This window comes from Aptenodytes forsteri, unplaced genomic scaffold (genome assembly GCF_000699145.1).
Source record: "Aptenodytes forsteri isolate BGI_AS27 unplaced genomic scaffold, ASM69914v1 Scaffold153, whole genome shotgun sequence".
In the NCBI taxonomy this organism is placed as follows: domain Eukaryota; kingdom Metazoa; phylum Chordata; class Aves; order Sphenisciformes; family Spheniscidae; genus Aptenodytes; species Aptenodytes forsteri.
In genome coordinates this window covers 197,474-212,976 of record NW_008796178.1, presented here as the reverse complement: position 1 = coordinate 212,976, position 15,503 = coordinate 197,474, and the positions used below count along the sequence as shown (strand labels likewise).

The window sequence follows — 15,503 nt, the reverse complement described above, 5'->3', positions numbered from 1 at the left end:
ATCTCAATGTTCAAACATTACACTGCCTACTATGAAATCAGCAACTTGAGCTGTTACTTCTGGCAATTACAAAAAGAGTTGATATATTACTTTACAAGGCTAAAAGCTCCTCTCCACTATTTATATCCAAGGCTTATGGGAGTACCTAGGTATACATAAACCAGAAGCATTAATTCATTAGGAGTCACTGAGATCAAAAGTCAACCTGATTAATCTACTTCTACCATGTAAACACTAAATAAATGAGAAAAATAACTTATTAAAACTGAAAGTTTGCAATATCAATGCTATTATAAGGTATAGGATTTAAAAAAAAAAAAAAAAAAGTTGAACACTTAGTGCTCAACCCAAAATTTTCCTGACCAGCCAAATACAGCATTTTCTACAGCTCACACAAGAGAGTTACAGTCGGTTTTGGAAATTACTTTGCAAACTTTGGGGATGGTGCTGGGACAGAATTATTTCTACTGATGGTGGTGATATTATCCTTTGGATGCAACTGAGGACTCTGTGACCTTGAGGATGATCCAGAAGAAGGGCTGTCTATAGATTTTGCTTGAAGAAAAGAAATAATGAAAAAAAGAAATAAAACACACATTTGGGAAAAAGCACAAAATTTTAACTCATGAAAGTAAGTTCAATAGGACTATTGTCATGTTAGAAAACAGACTAACTACAAGCAATCAGGCAACCAAAAGAAAGCTTAAGTCTACACAGCTAAGAGTTGCGAGCCACCCAGGGTTCCTGGAATAATTCTTTAAAACATAGTAAGTGATGATTTTTTTCGAACTGGGTGCAAAAAAAAAAAAATCTCAACTGACTTTCCTAAAGAATAATCACTCATGCTATATAAAGGCATCCTAATTAGGCAACAATTCCACGAGGATTATAATTTATAGTATTCTAGCTCAAATTTTTCTTAGTACTTTGAAATTTTATGGTACGTTTCATCTACAAATACCAAATACGTTTCACATTATTCATTATTTAAAATTGCTGAAAGTAGGTGGTAGTATATTTATTTTAAGAGTTGGGGAAACTGACACACAAACCCCTCAAGTTACATGTTTAGACTACAAACTAAATGTTAAAGTCTAAGTAAATGTGTGTTTTGCCTGACTTTCAGTCACTTCCTCCAATATACCCTCGCCCCAAATGAAGAGAGTTTTAAGCGCAAGCTTCTACTCCACTGAAGTACGACTACTGTCCTACAGGATTGTGTCAGGCTAGGAGGCAATCTCTCACCAGCTAATAGTTGTGTTGGAGAACTTCCTGCAGAGTTGGTGTCACTGTGAGAGCCATACTTATCCATCAGGTCAAGGAATTCTTTCCTGTGGTAATAAAAAGATCCTCTTCGTCAGGATTTGGCATTAGTTTAAATGCACCCTTTGAAACCTGCTACTGTGTCTACTGAACAGTTACCCTTCCTCAAAGAAGGAAGCTCAACCTCAACTGAAAGAGGAAAGCCCTGTCAAACATTCCGAAGAGGCAAGAAAAAGATAATGTAATACAGAAGGATAAGGATGGAATAGCGATAGACTATGAATGAAATGGTCTGTTGGTAGAAAAGCTTAATTATTACCTCTCTTTATCCTCAATTTCAAAACTTTAAAAACTTGTAATTCAAGTCAACTACAGATAATAAGACAGTGGTATTACTTAGGTCCAGAACAAGTTATTTATATTAGAGGGAATCAGATAATATACCTATAGCATACTCGTATTTTTAAGGAACACTTTTAGTTCAACTATACTGAACAAGAACCCAGAAGAGACTGGCAAACAAAGCTGTGGCACCTCAAAAAAGAGGACAGAAGAAATATTTATTAATTATTCAAGAAAGAGTAAAAACAGATGCAAACTCTTAATTTCTATTTAGCTCTCAGAAATTTGCAGTCTATTTCATCTGAGGTATATATCACTACATATTAAATATTGTATGTGCTTGGGCTTTGCTTATCTTTTTCATTGTGAAATCTTTTTTAAAAAGCCACAAAAGATGAAATAAAGGGCAATTCTTGGTCAGGCGCACTGTTGAAAAAGAAAAAATGAAAGCAGAGTTCTTTGCAGAAACCAATCATATTGTAACAAACTGGCAAAAAAGCAGCAAAGATGTACATCCTGTATTACATAAAATAAAGAGAAAACAAAAAATCTTGATTAATCTAATACTGCTTGCAGCCTAATTTAAAAAAAAAGTTTATAATCTGAGCTATGATTACCTCAGTGATAACAGATTAAAAAAATATAAATAATCTAGAATGATGTAAGCCAGAAACATCACCAAATTAATATTATAGAATTAGAGAGAGAGAACATAAATTAACGGATTGCAGGGAACATAATTCCCAAGTAATTCCAGTGACTGCAGAGGGTTGTTGAAATCTGCTGGATACATTATTTTTTAAAAAATGACAAAATGTATTGAACTAATGCCAGACCCAGGGAACACACACAAACACAGTCGAGTGTGAATCAAATAATCTTTTGGCACAGGAACGTACAGTCACAAGAAATTCATTCACAGGTGTCTGAGTGAGGGACTGTATATAGCGGCAAATTCTGCACAGGCCATTGGGCATACCACCAGAATGGTAAAAGGACTGATGGATTTTAATTATTCAAGGCGTTTAGAGGAACTAGGTCAGTATGCTTTAGATAAAAGCAGATTAAGAGTGGACGTCTCACATATCTAGGCAGTCTGAAAAAAGGAGAGATCAGAGGCTACAGGGCGATTTAAATGTCTGTCAAATACAAAAAATAAAGGAGCAGAGAAAGGAAGCTTAAATCGGACAAAAGGCTAAAGGAATTTAGAGAAGATTCCTTTATGGAGAGATTACTCTGTAAGTGGAACATCCCAAGAAAGGCAAATAACAGCAGATACTCTTGCAATGATTATCAAATATAGTTACATAACAGCCATTTCCTCCGGAGATTTAAGTCAAAAGCGGATACAGACCTGGATCATAGCATTCCCGATGATTCTCTGCCAATATTGGTTTATACGCTTAACTTCAGACAGCAAGGTTAAAGCAATGTTTAACATAAATGTCCTTATAACGGATGTATTTTGGACTACCTGCTGCAGTGAACGGTTTAACCTACTTATCCAAACTAATTCAAAGCTCATTAAAGACTGAAAAGCAAACTTCTGAGGGGAAACAATAACTAAATCTGCCTTTTTTCAGAAGGCAAGACCAGCTTAAATCATTCAGTTCTGTGGTACTGTTGATCTAACGTAATCCTCATTTTTTATTATTTTAAAATGCGGGAAGTATTAAAAAAAATTATCACAGCAAATAGTTTTTAATGGTATTAGCTGGTAACATAACATTTCAATCCTCTTCATTAAACTGAAATTGGCCTGAGCTTGCTACTTTAATTGATGCAAATAGTCTCAGAATGAATTGGTATCAAATACTACATAGAAAAATGTGACATGTGGTGCAATTTTGTGATTAAAACTAATCTGAAAGAAAAATACACGCAAGCCTGCCCACCCAACCTTAGATACAGTGTTGGCTTTTTATTAGTTTTGAGGTTAAAACAATGTTTTATTTTTCTCTTACTTTGCTTCTTCATCTCTGGCAACTAGTAGCGACACGTGATTAGATGCTGATGCTGTTCGCAAGATGTCAACAGCCCTAGAAGGGGGGAAAAACAGCCAAATAAATATACCAGGGTGCTGTCAAGAAGTACACAGTGAGTAATGCTAAAAGAGCAGGAAAATGAACAAAGTCTTAACGTAGTTAATCATTTTGACTGCCAGATACAGAGAAAAAAGCCTGCCAGCAGCACAACCCAAATTAAGCACTGGAGAACTGAGCGAAAGACAGACTGTGGTGAGCCTGCGCCTGGTGACAGGAATAAACTGGGATTGCCCTCTTTCCCTTCCCTTTTGTCCCCATCCCTCCTTGGTCCATCCTACTGCCTTCCTGGACCTCCTTCAGGATTAACAGCCCACACCAGAGAAAAACTACCGCTCAGGTATGCTTCATTGCTCAGCATTTTCCTCAGCAATATACACTGTAATTTTTCCTTGAATTTTAAATCTACGTCTCCAACACTAAGCTGCATTGATCTCTGGTGATCCAGCTACAGAAACCATACAACATATTCTACAGATTTTTCTAAACAATTTCTCTGTCGTCGTCCCATTACAATGATACTTGTTAGCTGCATCATTTACATTCACTGGTATTGAACCAACAGATAGTTCTAAAAATATTTTAACAGCTTAATATGTTTTAATGCTATTTTCACATACATTCTATAATCTACATCATTAAGAAACTAGCTTATTCTGTCATTATAAAAGCATATAAAGTCCTGCCACTTTTCCACAATAGTTTTGCTGAATTAGATTTGTAGGATAAATGAATTGCCAGTTGAACTCCAAGGACCTCAGTGGAGTTGTGCTCTTTTAATCAGTGGTCGATAATGTCCAACCCCCCCCCTATAATATTCCAAGCTCTAATAAACATTTAGTAATCAGTACAAACATACCTTTCATTGGTTACTCCAATTAAGTTTTCTCCATTGACATCCAAAATTAGGTCACCAGTGAGCAAACGGCCTAGTAATGAAATCAACAGGAAAATGGTGAACGTATTATATCACTGTAATAAAACTGGGCTTTTTCTTTCAGTTTTACGTGATCTAATGCAATAAACAACCTTCTGACTTTTAGCAGATTAGGTTCTGATCCTAATTAAGCTAGACTATTGTCATAAGACTAATAACTATCAATCAGTCTTATTAACCACAGAATAACCACTGAAAATAAGCGTTACTTAGCTATTTGTATTATTTACACATAGCACAAATACTTGTGGGACTGGAATTTACACTTCATAGTTGTGGAATTAACTTTCAGTTGAATTTCGCTTTTAACAAACATGTAAGTTCACATATAAACCACATATAAATACATTGATGTTTTATACATTAATAAAGACTTCTACAAGATTTTTTAGAACCAATTCTATTTTTAACCTTCTGCAAATATCAAGTTTAGGAACTATCACTTTTGAAGTAGATTTAGATTATTTTAAATGATCATTCTGCACAAGACCAGATGGAGTCTCAAAAAACCTCATATAGAGACCTAGGACAGAAGTATGTTCTGTAACTTTATCACTGCAAACTCCTAGTATAATTTGTTCTTTCCACACTGAACATCTAAACCACCACTTACAATATTAAAAAAAAAAAAAAAGATCGGAACTCATTAAAACTGGTTCTGTAAAGGAAACACCACTCTTACGCCTTACGAATAAAGAGGTTCAGCATCTCAACACTTAAATTTAGCAGTGCTGAAAGATTGCCAATTGCTTGCACACCAGCCGTATCTAGATTTGAACACATTTTCAAGAACTGAGAATATTAAAATCTTTTCCCATAAAGGGTCCAAGCTTCATTTCTCTATCTTAAAACAAGTCACAACATCATGAATCCTGACTAAACCATGCTATTTTAAATATCCTTATCCACAAAGTAAAACAAAGAAGACTTCTTTTGACAGCTTTTTATATGCAGCATGTTTGTAAGAAAAAAATTAAAATTACTATCTACAGCAGCAACCCCTCCGGGTAGAATTCTTTTTATGAAAATCCCATAATCTTCTGCTGTTTGTGCCCGATAACCTCCAATAATTTTAACTCCTGCAGAACAAACAAAAGAAACAAGCAAGAAATTGGTTATTCCACCTACTGTGCTAAATGGATTTACAGTCAAATCCATAAAAGCCAGATAAATTAAACTTCTACTGATGACAGTGTGAACTGGAAAAGCTCGCCAGCTGCTTTTAGATTTGGTTTACTCTGAACCAATGGAAATGTGCAATCTGATTACCTAATCCATTTTGACAATCAGAAAAAGAAATGCGGTGGACAGCTCGATTGATTCCATGAGGGCCCATAATAGTCCTAAGGAATAAAATAAAAGTCATTAAATCTCTAATTACAGAAACGTATGTAGAGCTTGTTAATATAGAAGAAATTACAGTGACCATGTTTTTATCTCTAATACAAACCAAAACCAGTCTTCTATAACAGACAACTTTATATTGTTTGATACCTCTGTGCCACCCCTTCCCCCCAATGAAAAATCAATCTCCTCATAACAAATGTAAGACGGTAAGGTAAAATTAAGTATACGTAGAATTAAATAGAAACAAAATCCCACAACCTGGTCCAGCTTAGCATTTAGGCAAGAAAAACACATCATAATGTCTTAGATCAGGTAATGAATATTAAAACAAAACAACAGCTAAGAGAGTGTATACAAGAGTGTTTCCTAGGAAATCTAACATGTAACTTTGTGGTTATTTATGAACATGATCTTTTCCTTACAGTCCCTCATTTCTTCACTCAACATAGTTTTCTTTCTCTATTATAAAAAAGGCTTCTTTCCAAACTCTATTGCCTGCTCCCCTGTGTACCCTCCCACCCCTAGGCAAGATACCAGGGTGGCACCTGAAATTGTCTAAAGGCAGATGAGTATGTTGGAGGCAGTTGATAACGGTAAAGAATTAAGTAAGAATACAAAGTAAAATTAGAGTTTTGAAACCTAAATTTACAGTTCCATCGGAAACATGACCAGCATACTGCTCTGAGAATGCAAGCTGTTAAGAATTCCTATAGATCCAATTATCCTTTACCATTTATTATTTTCATTTAGGTGAATTATTATGAAAAAATCCAAGTTGTATCATAGCTCCTTTGTCCTCCCACTGTACCATTTTTGGAGAAGACTCACCAGATCCCTTCTAGAAAAAAGCAGAAGTACCACTTAGGTTTTTCTGCTCTGACCTACATATTGTTCTGTATTAGACAGTGGGTTGCATTTTCTAGAGCATGATGTTGAAGTGAAATGGAACAACGAGAATTCATTAGCAGGGGGGGAAAGAAGATCAAAGTGGAGGACACAGTGACCCAAATCCTCCCACGCAACCAAATCCAGCACACAGCCTGAACTCCATGCCTGAAACTGGGTACTTCTGCAAAAGCCAGAGTACATGTCATTGAAAGATGCCGTGCCAGAGGGAAGAGAGAAATCCAGGAGGTCCAAATGTTCCTAAATTCTAGCACCAGGCAAGAGATCCAGCTTCTAATGAACATCCCTAGTTCTTTTGGTATTGTGTAAGAAAACTGGATGATTTTTTTTTTTATCAAGGGATAAACACTTGCTCTGAAAAGCAACAATTTGTTCCACAACCTCAAATTCCCAAGTATTTGCAAAATTAGCCTTTGCTTTACAAAGGATGGCCATAAGAACAGACCTAGTAATTGATCTTTAGAAAAAACCAGGAAGCCTATGCTTCAAATATTGTATAATTTTCACTTTAGCATTTCTTGCAGTATTTTTTTCATAGGCTAAGAAGAAATGATGAAACCTAGTTAGCATATTTGGCCACTGACAAGACTGCACATGACCTTGCTACTACATGACAGAGCGTAAGGCACACTTCGTAAGGCTAAAAGTGAACCGAACTGCTTTTACTTAATCAGTCTGAAAGGAAGAATAAATCCTTAAGTCTGCTATTTCTCTAACAAAACTTTTTTGATAAACTACTTCTACACTACAACAGCAGAGTATTTTGCATTACTACCTAGTACTGTCACTTCAATTTTCCCACAAATTTAAATTTTTTTGAAACTGAAAGACAACATACTAGTCATGTTCTTTCATTCATCTTTGAAACCTCAGACAAGGTACACTGATCTTTAAAACAAGCAAACAAGTATTCTTTTTTTTTCTGTCTTGCCTTTTGCTACTACTGTTCTGTTTCTTGCTGTGCCATGCTCTCGGCAGTTTTTACATCGCAGTTTTTTATTAAAATAAAAAAGCAAGAACAAATGCTGTTTCAACCTCGCACAGAAGTTTACTTTCGTGAAGTCTTAAAAGATCAAATCTCGGATTTTAAGTCTAAAGTTTTCCAAAGGAAAACAGAATTCACCAGAAATGGTAGAACCTATTTATATATTGCTATATAAAATGATAACGAAATATGGTCAAATCTAGGCACAGAACACTTAATAGGAAAGGGTCTACATTTCCAGAAGTAACAGGCAATACTTTCAGAAGAGATCCTAACTAACATAAAATGGATTCTGACAAAGAGGATACAGACAATACACAAACTAATAATTCACAATGGAGAGGAATAAGGTATCTCTAAAACAGTGAAATTATCACGATGTTGCCATCTACAATCAGAAAGGACTGACACTTTGAACAGACACCCTTACAAGGCATTCACTTGTGTTTATGCTCTAAAGACCAAATCCCTCCAATACGTGAAGTTTAAAATTACTTCATCACATGCAAAGTAAAGACAAGGATCTTCAAATTCTCCGAATTCATTTAGCATATCACATCTTGCTGGCTTTGGGTGTTAGTTTTTCTCCCATATAACTTAGAGATGGATCTTCAAGTCAAGCTACTTGTCATAGTTCTACTAGAACATACAGGGCTTTCGCAGTCTCCCTATGTAAAGACTTGGATTTAGCGCCCATCCAACATTTATTTCATGTTACTGTTTTTTAATATTCATGAAATGTTAGAATACTTCCCCAAAACCATTAGAAATATGCTCAACAGTATAAATAAGGACAAAGGTTTCTAAACCAATTGGCAGAAGTAACAAAATAATTTCAACGTTCTTTGTAGAAAAAGATGCAAATTAAATAATCAGATGTCGCTGCTCATTCTTCGAGAAGTCATGCTAAAATACTCGTAAGCAAGCTTCTAGCACATGGAGAAGAAAAGATGAGACGCAATAGATGAAATAAACAAGCAAGACTCTACAAAATGTACACTAGAACTTTGTTACACAATAGACTCAGTGTGTATAATTTTGTGTTATTCGCAGGCAATTATTATTATTAATTATAATAATAATTATTATTATTATTTTGTGTTAATTGGCAGGCAATTAAAATGAAATCTTTGATACTTTTTTCTATTACTTTTTACCAGCATACACGAGGAAGTTCAACAGCTTTATGTTTTATATCTGCTAGAGACTTATCAGAACATACGACTCCGGATATTCTTCTGAACTGCATTCCTGAGGAATTATTAGTTATTTATGTCCACAAACAAATATTTATCTAGCTTTATCAATGGAAGAATAATACCCTTCCCTCACAAAATAGATATTACTTGACACTTAAACAAAAATCTACATGATAAACTCTGGCTGCTTATGAAAAGAAAAAAGAAGCTGAAAACGGCTACAGCTTTTAAATTATCTTTACTGTACTTTTCCCAATTACAGACTAGAAAAATGCCGTCAGAACCTAATGGTTAAGCATACCAGTATAAGAGAGAAAGACCATCAAAACGCTCTGGTTCATCTTCATCTCCTGGTGAGAGTAAGGACATTCTTCAGTACGGCAACAAAGACAATGACAAGGAACCAAAATACACTGGAGGTTTCCAATTCAGCCGGACAGAGGTTACGTGCAGGACAATTTCTGCTACTAACTAAAAAAAACCCAAACAGACAGAGCTCGAGACAAGTGTCTCTGCCTACTTAATCTTCTCTGAAACCCTCTGCGTCACATGGACTAATTCACCTATCGAGGTAACGGTTACTTTTTCTCTGTTTGAAATGGCAATTTATTGCAACTTTGAAGACTGAAAACGCAAAGGAGAGAAAATTTACTTGCATTTACTACAACTGTGATTATGCAATCTATATCTAGCAGCAGAAGCCAAGTGAAATAATTAAAATAAACTTACTTACTCATGTTCCTCCAATAATTTATTTACATGTTCCCTCCAAACAAGGTCAAAAGCAATAACTCATGACCTTTCTAAAGCAATCTTCCTAGCAGACTGGATTATGTACACTCACACACAAAAGGGAAAGCCAACAAAGCACACAGACTGAAAGCATCAATGAAACAAATGCCATTATGCTATTACTGTGCATTCTTAATCATAGTATTGACTTGTGTCATGCTTTAATTTGTTTAATTTTAGTCTTTCAATATACAATAGTCAAAAGTTAACACAGAACTTGGGTTATATATTTTCTCTAGAAATGGAAGCTGACACAGCAAATAAAAATGGTGAATTTGTATCATCACACTGAGAATAATCTACTTGAAAAAGTAAAAAATACACCACTATTTCCCGAGGTAAGACTCTCTTCTGATCCGAGGCTTGGTCTTGCAGAGATATGCATATTTTCAGAAGTTCTGAGCACCTGACATCAGTTTGGTTAACTACTATTTTCTTCCAGGTTGCATCAGAAGATGCACTCAGATGCACTCCTATTACTTCCCCTCTTTCTAAAAGATCTTAAAAAGACTATGGTTTAAAATGAAAACTAAATATTCTGTGTTCACCGAGGGCTTTGTTTAAGTAGAAAGGTGAATCCTCTCTAAAGCAGGGAGTAACCCTGTGATGAGACAGCATCTGTCAGCGTCTAGAGCTGCACAGCAGGACAGCCTGGCTATGCGAGGAATGCATGCGCTTCTCTCATGCACCTTTTTTTTTTTTTAAAGTTGTAGTGACTGCGGTTTCATTAGCGTGTAATTGTTCTGGGGAAAGGATCTTTGCGCTTACGGGCAACATGCTACGTAGCCTTCACATATACCGAGGTCAGTCCCTAGAGCCTGTGATCTACACACACAAGAGGGGCAGAAGGGTGAAGTGACCCACCACAGACTAAGGAGCGGATCAGTGATGAAAGTGGGACCATAAAGCAGCCTTCCCAGCTCCCAAAATGTGAAGAGCTCCACTGGCATCATTTGGGTTGCTCACATCCATTCAGCGATGAAAATTTGGCCCCTTGTAGTCTTTTCTCAGTCAGTTTCTGCTGGCGTTACTGGCGTTACAATCCGATGGAAGAAAAGCCACTGGTATTTTAAGCATCATATCAATTAGATTTGCTCCAGGCAAGGTTACAGAAGATAAAATACCAATAGCCTTTCTCCAACAAAATTGTCACTGTTCTTAACACCAGTGGAATTCAATTTGTGGTATCGGTATCAGGAACATTTGTCAAAACAAATCACTCAGACCAATATGGCTTGTATCCGGTGTCATGTTTTCTGCAACAGAAACACGCACCCACCCCACACCCCCCCAGTTAAAAGTGTGACTCAAGGCTACGCATTTCCGTTATTAAAAAGCAAAAATGATTTTTATTAAACCAGGCACGACAAACTTCCCAACAATTTAAGCAGATATAAAGTAGTATTAAGTTTCTTATTGCTCCCACCTCTTTTTATTAGTTACTATCGGTAATACATCACTTGATCAAACAACTGCTCCCCCATCCCTTCTTCAAAGTAAACTATGCGTTGTTCAGCTTCCTGAACTCATCCCCAAGGCTTCTATCCCTCTTTAATTAAAATTCTGCTGCTGCGCTGCTTTTAATGTTTCTAAAGGACTCGTACAGAAAAATGGTATTATTGCTTCTTTTGCAAGTTCCTTGCCTTTCAAGAACATACTCAGGGGAACACAAATTACTTTTTACTTCCAGAAAGATCTAGGAGCACTGTAACAATTTAAAACCCCATAAAACCTAATATCAATAAGTAAGACTAAATTTCCAAGAGACATCATTTGTTATTTTATGCAGCAAACAAAGATTCTTTTTCAAACAGCTAGTAAACTATTCCATTCTGGCAACATTATTAATGATGACTCGCCTTTCCCAAAGGAAGTTTTGTAATGCTTTAGCAACTGAGATGGACTACAGGATAATTTAGCAGATGACAAAAAGATGTGCAGAATCTTCGGAAGCAAGATTCACAAGATCTTTTTGTTATAAATAAAACAAAGGTCTTTTACAAAAATCCTATACAAGTCAATTATGCAACTGTAGCCTTTCAGGCTCACTAACCCTAAAAGGTAAAAATTTATTATGACACTAAGGACCACAGCCAAGAGAACGCTCTACCATATAGGATGAACAAACACTTACTTCTGAGCTATCCAAACCCACTACTTATTCAAAATACATTTTGCTGATTAGGTCGTACAGAGTAAAAGAAAACATATGTCATTATATGGCTACTGTTAAACATGAAAAAAAAGCTTGAGCAATGTTGTAATTGTGGAGAAGCATGAATGGTTTGAGGCTAAACCCCTTGCGTAGAAAAGAAGGGCATTATTTAAAGTTTAGGTAAACCTCAATTAACATATAACCAAGTACATTCTTGAAGCGTTGTGCATTGATACTGTCTCCCACAACAAAAAAAAAAAAAAAAAAAAAAAGTATAGAAAATTATAGTCTTCCATCATCATGTAGCTGAGTGCAGTTATATGCACCTTTCATGTTCACCTCCTACGTGAAAAATTGCCTTCGGAATACAGTGATCCAGTAACTGTCCATCTAACATAACTTCCACATGAAACTAGCAAGCCATAGCTGTTTTAAAGATGTATCTTTGTATTACATACCCTGTATTTCCATCGGACAAGCAGAGCGTTCGCTTCTTCAGATCCCAGTAAAAAGCAAGTTAATTTTTTTAATGTTTTGTGGATTTGCTTTTAAAAAAAAATCAAGTTACTTATGAAGTGGCATAATTCAAAAACTATGCTAAATTGTTTGACAACACTTTTGAACACTATTTGCTCGATTCTATTGCACAAGCACAGCAAACACGATGGCCCAGCAAGAGCTGTCTGTGCCTGTTTTTAATTATGGTTTTGATGACAGTGTTGGCATGGTTACTTAGCAGTTTGGGAAGGGTCTGGAGTTACGATTTTCAATCATGACTGAATCCAAGTTTGCCATTTAGCATCTGATCCAACTTTTAAGTGGATAACATTACAGTTTATAGAATGAATAGAATCATCATTATATATCCCATGGCATTGGTAAAAAACAAGATGGTTCCAAAGCACCACATATAAAACATTAAAGGCGTGCAGACATAGTATTCTGGAAAAGTAATTCATTATTTATTGTAAACTCCGTACAGTGTCTTGTGTGACTGCAGTTACCCTGTATGTACAAGGAAGTAATCTGCTATATACCTTACACGTACGTTTTCATAGTTGCAGAAGCATTAAGGAATTTCTATGCAGGGTTTTATCTCTACAGAACCAGTCCAACCCAAGTGCTGATTAACTTAATGAAAAGCTTAAGAGATATTTCTTCCCTTTATGTGTAAATTCACTGCTGTTGGTATTAGCTTTTCTAAGATGTTGCTTCAGACTGTTTCAATATCAAAGTTATTTTTCTTTAAGACTTCATCAAAACAAAATCCTACTAATGAAACTGCACAAATTTTCATATTACGATCCAGTAATTGTTGTATTCCTGTGTGTGGGGAAAAAAAAATACTTACTTTTTATCTGTATTTGTTAGGGGATCTGTACTGGACATCTTCTTAGGTGCACTATTTTAATAAAAGTTCAAAATGAAGAATTCTGACACATGAAGCACTGCTTCATCAAAACAAAATCCTACTAATGAAACTGCACAAATTTTCATATTACGATCCAGTAATTGTTGTATTCCTGTGTGTGGGGAAAAAAAAATACTTACTTTTTATCTGTATTTGTTAGGGGATCTGTACTGGACATCTTCTTAGGTGCACTATTTTAATAAAAGTTCAAAATGAAGAATTCTGACACATGAAGCACTGGCTCGTAACCAAGATAATAATTGCTGTAAAAAAGGAGAAACCACTGTTTGAAATTTACATGGCTACGTTTATTTTCAGACACTGACAACAATTCTTATTTATCACTGACTAGCTGAAATCAAGTGGGAAAAGAGAACTTTCATGACAAAACAGATACACTTCATTGCTGAAAAGGAAAACAGTAAGCAGTTAACAACTCAGACTTTGCTGTATAATGTACCAAAACATCTGATAGTCTAATTTCCTCTTAATTTACGAGGTAGGAATTAGGGCAAACTGGAACCCCCTGTGATTAAAGTCTTCTAAGAAATGAAGTAACCGAGATAATTCCAGGATAAAATAACATAACTTCTAAAGACAAAAACAATCTCATTTTTTTCCAGCAAAGATTACTTGGGGAGGGAATGTTGTTTTGAACATAAGGTGTTTTGTGTGTCTAGTTTGCTCACATTTTTTTAACTTACTGGCTAGAATTCAGTGCCTATGGAATTCTCACATGAAGTATGTAAGATGTAGGCCAAAATGCATGCAAAACCGGGTTACGTACCACCAGCAAAAAAATGGTAATTCACATTGTATTTTTATTAGCGCATATGACAGGTTGACAAGAAATACAATCCTAAATGTACTGAGCTACAATCATTTGAAAAATTACTGCAAAAGCCCTAACGCAAAAATACCCGTTTGTATCAGTAGCAAATCTTCTTCACGAGCTGTATGGCTAAACCCTCACATGGCCACGAACCAGAAAAGGTATTTCTCCTAAGACATGGTACAAGGGGGACAAGGAACTCTCCGAACAACGCACAGGCAAAAGATGGCAACAGATGCCAGCGGCACCAGTGACATGCTACAAACCTGGGCTAAAATAAGGCGAGCTAAAACAAAGGAGGCTCCCTAGGAGCCTCCTACAGCGTCAGCCTCCACAAAACCACACTGACCAATTCATCAGGTTATATATTTCTGCATGAAAAAAAAATGTTAAATTCACTTTGGAACGCCACAAATTTTCCTGCAGCAAATGTCTTCAGATCTCTCGCTAAAGGATCAAAAATAATGCCATCTAAATACAGAGGAAAGGCCACAATATTGCTTCACTCGGGGCTTTATCATTCCCTTATTCAATGCAACTAAATGCAAAAATGAAGCAGTATCAGGAGCTGCCACAGTCACTGCGTGACTCGCGTTACTGGAACCAGCACAAGAGCAGAGCAGTGCTCTAAAGCAGTAAACCCAAGCACTGCTACAGGAAAGTTTGTTACAGTGCATGGGAAGAAAGACTGTGAGTTTGTCTGACCTCGCCTGTCCCGAAGTTACTGCTGTTTTACAGTTGACACACAGCGCTCAATCACTTCGCGACATGTCAATATTTGTGCCTAAACGAAAACAAATCCGTACGCAAAGAGAGGAAACTAAACATGAACCAAAGCACCGCTGGCAAAAACAATCGGTGTCAGCGTCCACAAAACAGGGAGACCTGCAGGAAGACAGAGGGACGAAGTCTCCTCTCTCTGTGGAAGCACCCCCGCACCAGCCCGCGTACGGCTCTGCCCTCACGCCGCGGGGCCCGCCGCCTGCCCGCGGACGCCCAGCGCTGGAAGATGAGGAACGCGGGCACAAAGGCGACTTCACAAGCGCCTGGCCGTGCGCTCGCAGCCCCAGAGGAACCAGCCGGAAAGGTCCTGGTGCCCACCACCCTGTCCCGCCGCCCGTCAGCGCGCTCCTCCTCCGCATTAACCCCGCTGAGGTACCCGGAGAGGACCGTCGCTCCCTCTCGCCCTGCTGCCCGAGGTTAACCCACTTCTGGCAGACTTTTCGGTGGCCCCGCTGCCGTCCAGCACCAGCCCGCCCCGGCTCCGCTCGGACAAAGCCGGCTGGATGCAC

The 15,503-nt window shown here is 37.0% G+C and overlaps 1 protein-coding gene across 1 annotated transcript in view; it reads right to left on the bottom strand.

Moving 5' to 3' along the window:
- Nucleotides 1-13,374, bottom strand: part of STXBP4 (syntaxin binding protein 4) — a 71,374-nt gene extending 58,000 nt beyond the window's left edge. Inside the window, exons 1-7 of the mRNA XM_009287663.2 lie at nucleotides 13,320-13,374; nucleotides 5,854-5,927; nucleotides 5,568-5,663; nucleotides 4,507-4,576; nucleotides 3,570-3,644; nucleotides 1,246-1,331; nucleotides 426-555 (exon numbers count right to left, since the gene is read on the bottom strand). Of these exons, the coding sequence (XP_009285938.1) occupies nucleotides 426-555; nucleotides 1,246-1,331; nucleotides 3,570-3,644; nucleotides 4,507-4,576; nucleotides 5,568-5,663; nucleotides 5,854-5,927; nucleotides 13,320-13,357 (569 nt within the window). The 5' untranslated portion in view covers nucleotides 13,358-13,374. The remainder of the gene's footprint in view (nucleotides 1-425; nucleotides 556-1,245; nucleotides 1,332-3,569; nucleotides 3,645-4,506; nucleotides 4,577-5,567; nucleotides 5,664-5,853; nucleotides 5,928-13,319) is intronic.
- Between the last annotated feature and the right edge of the window lie 2,129 nt (nucleotides 13,375-15,503).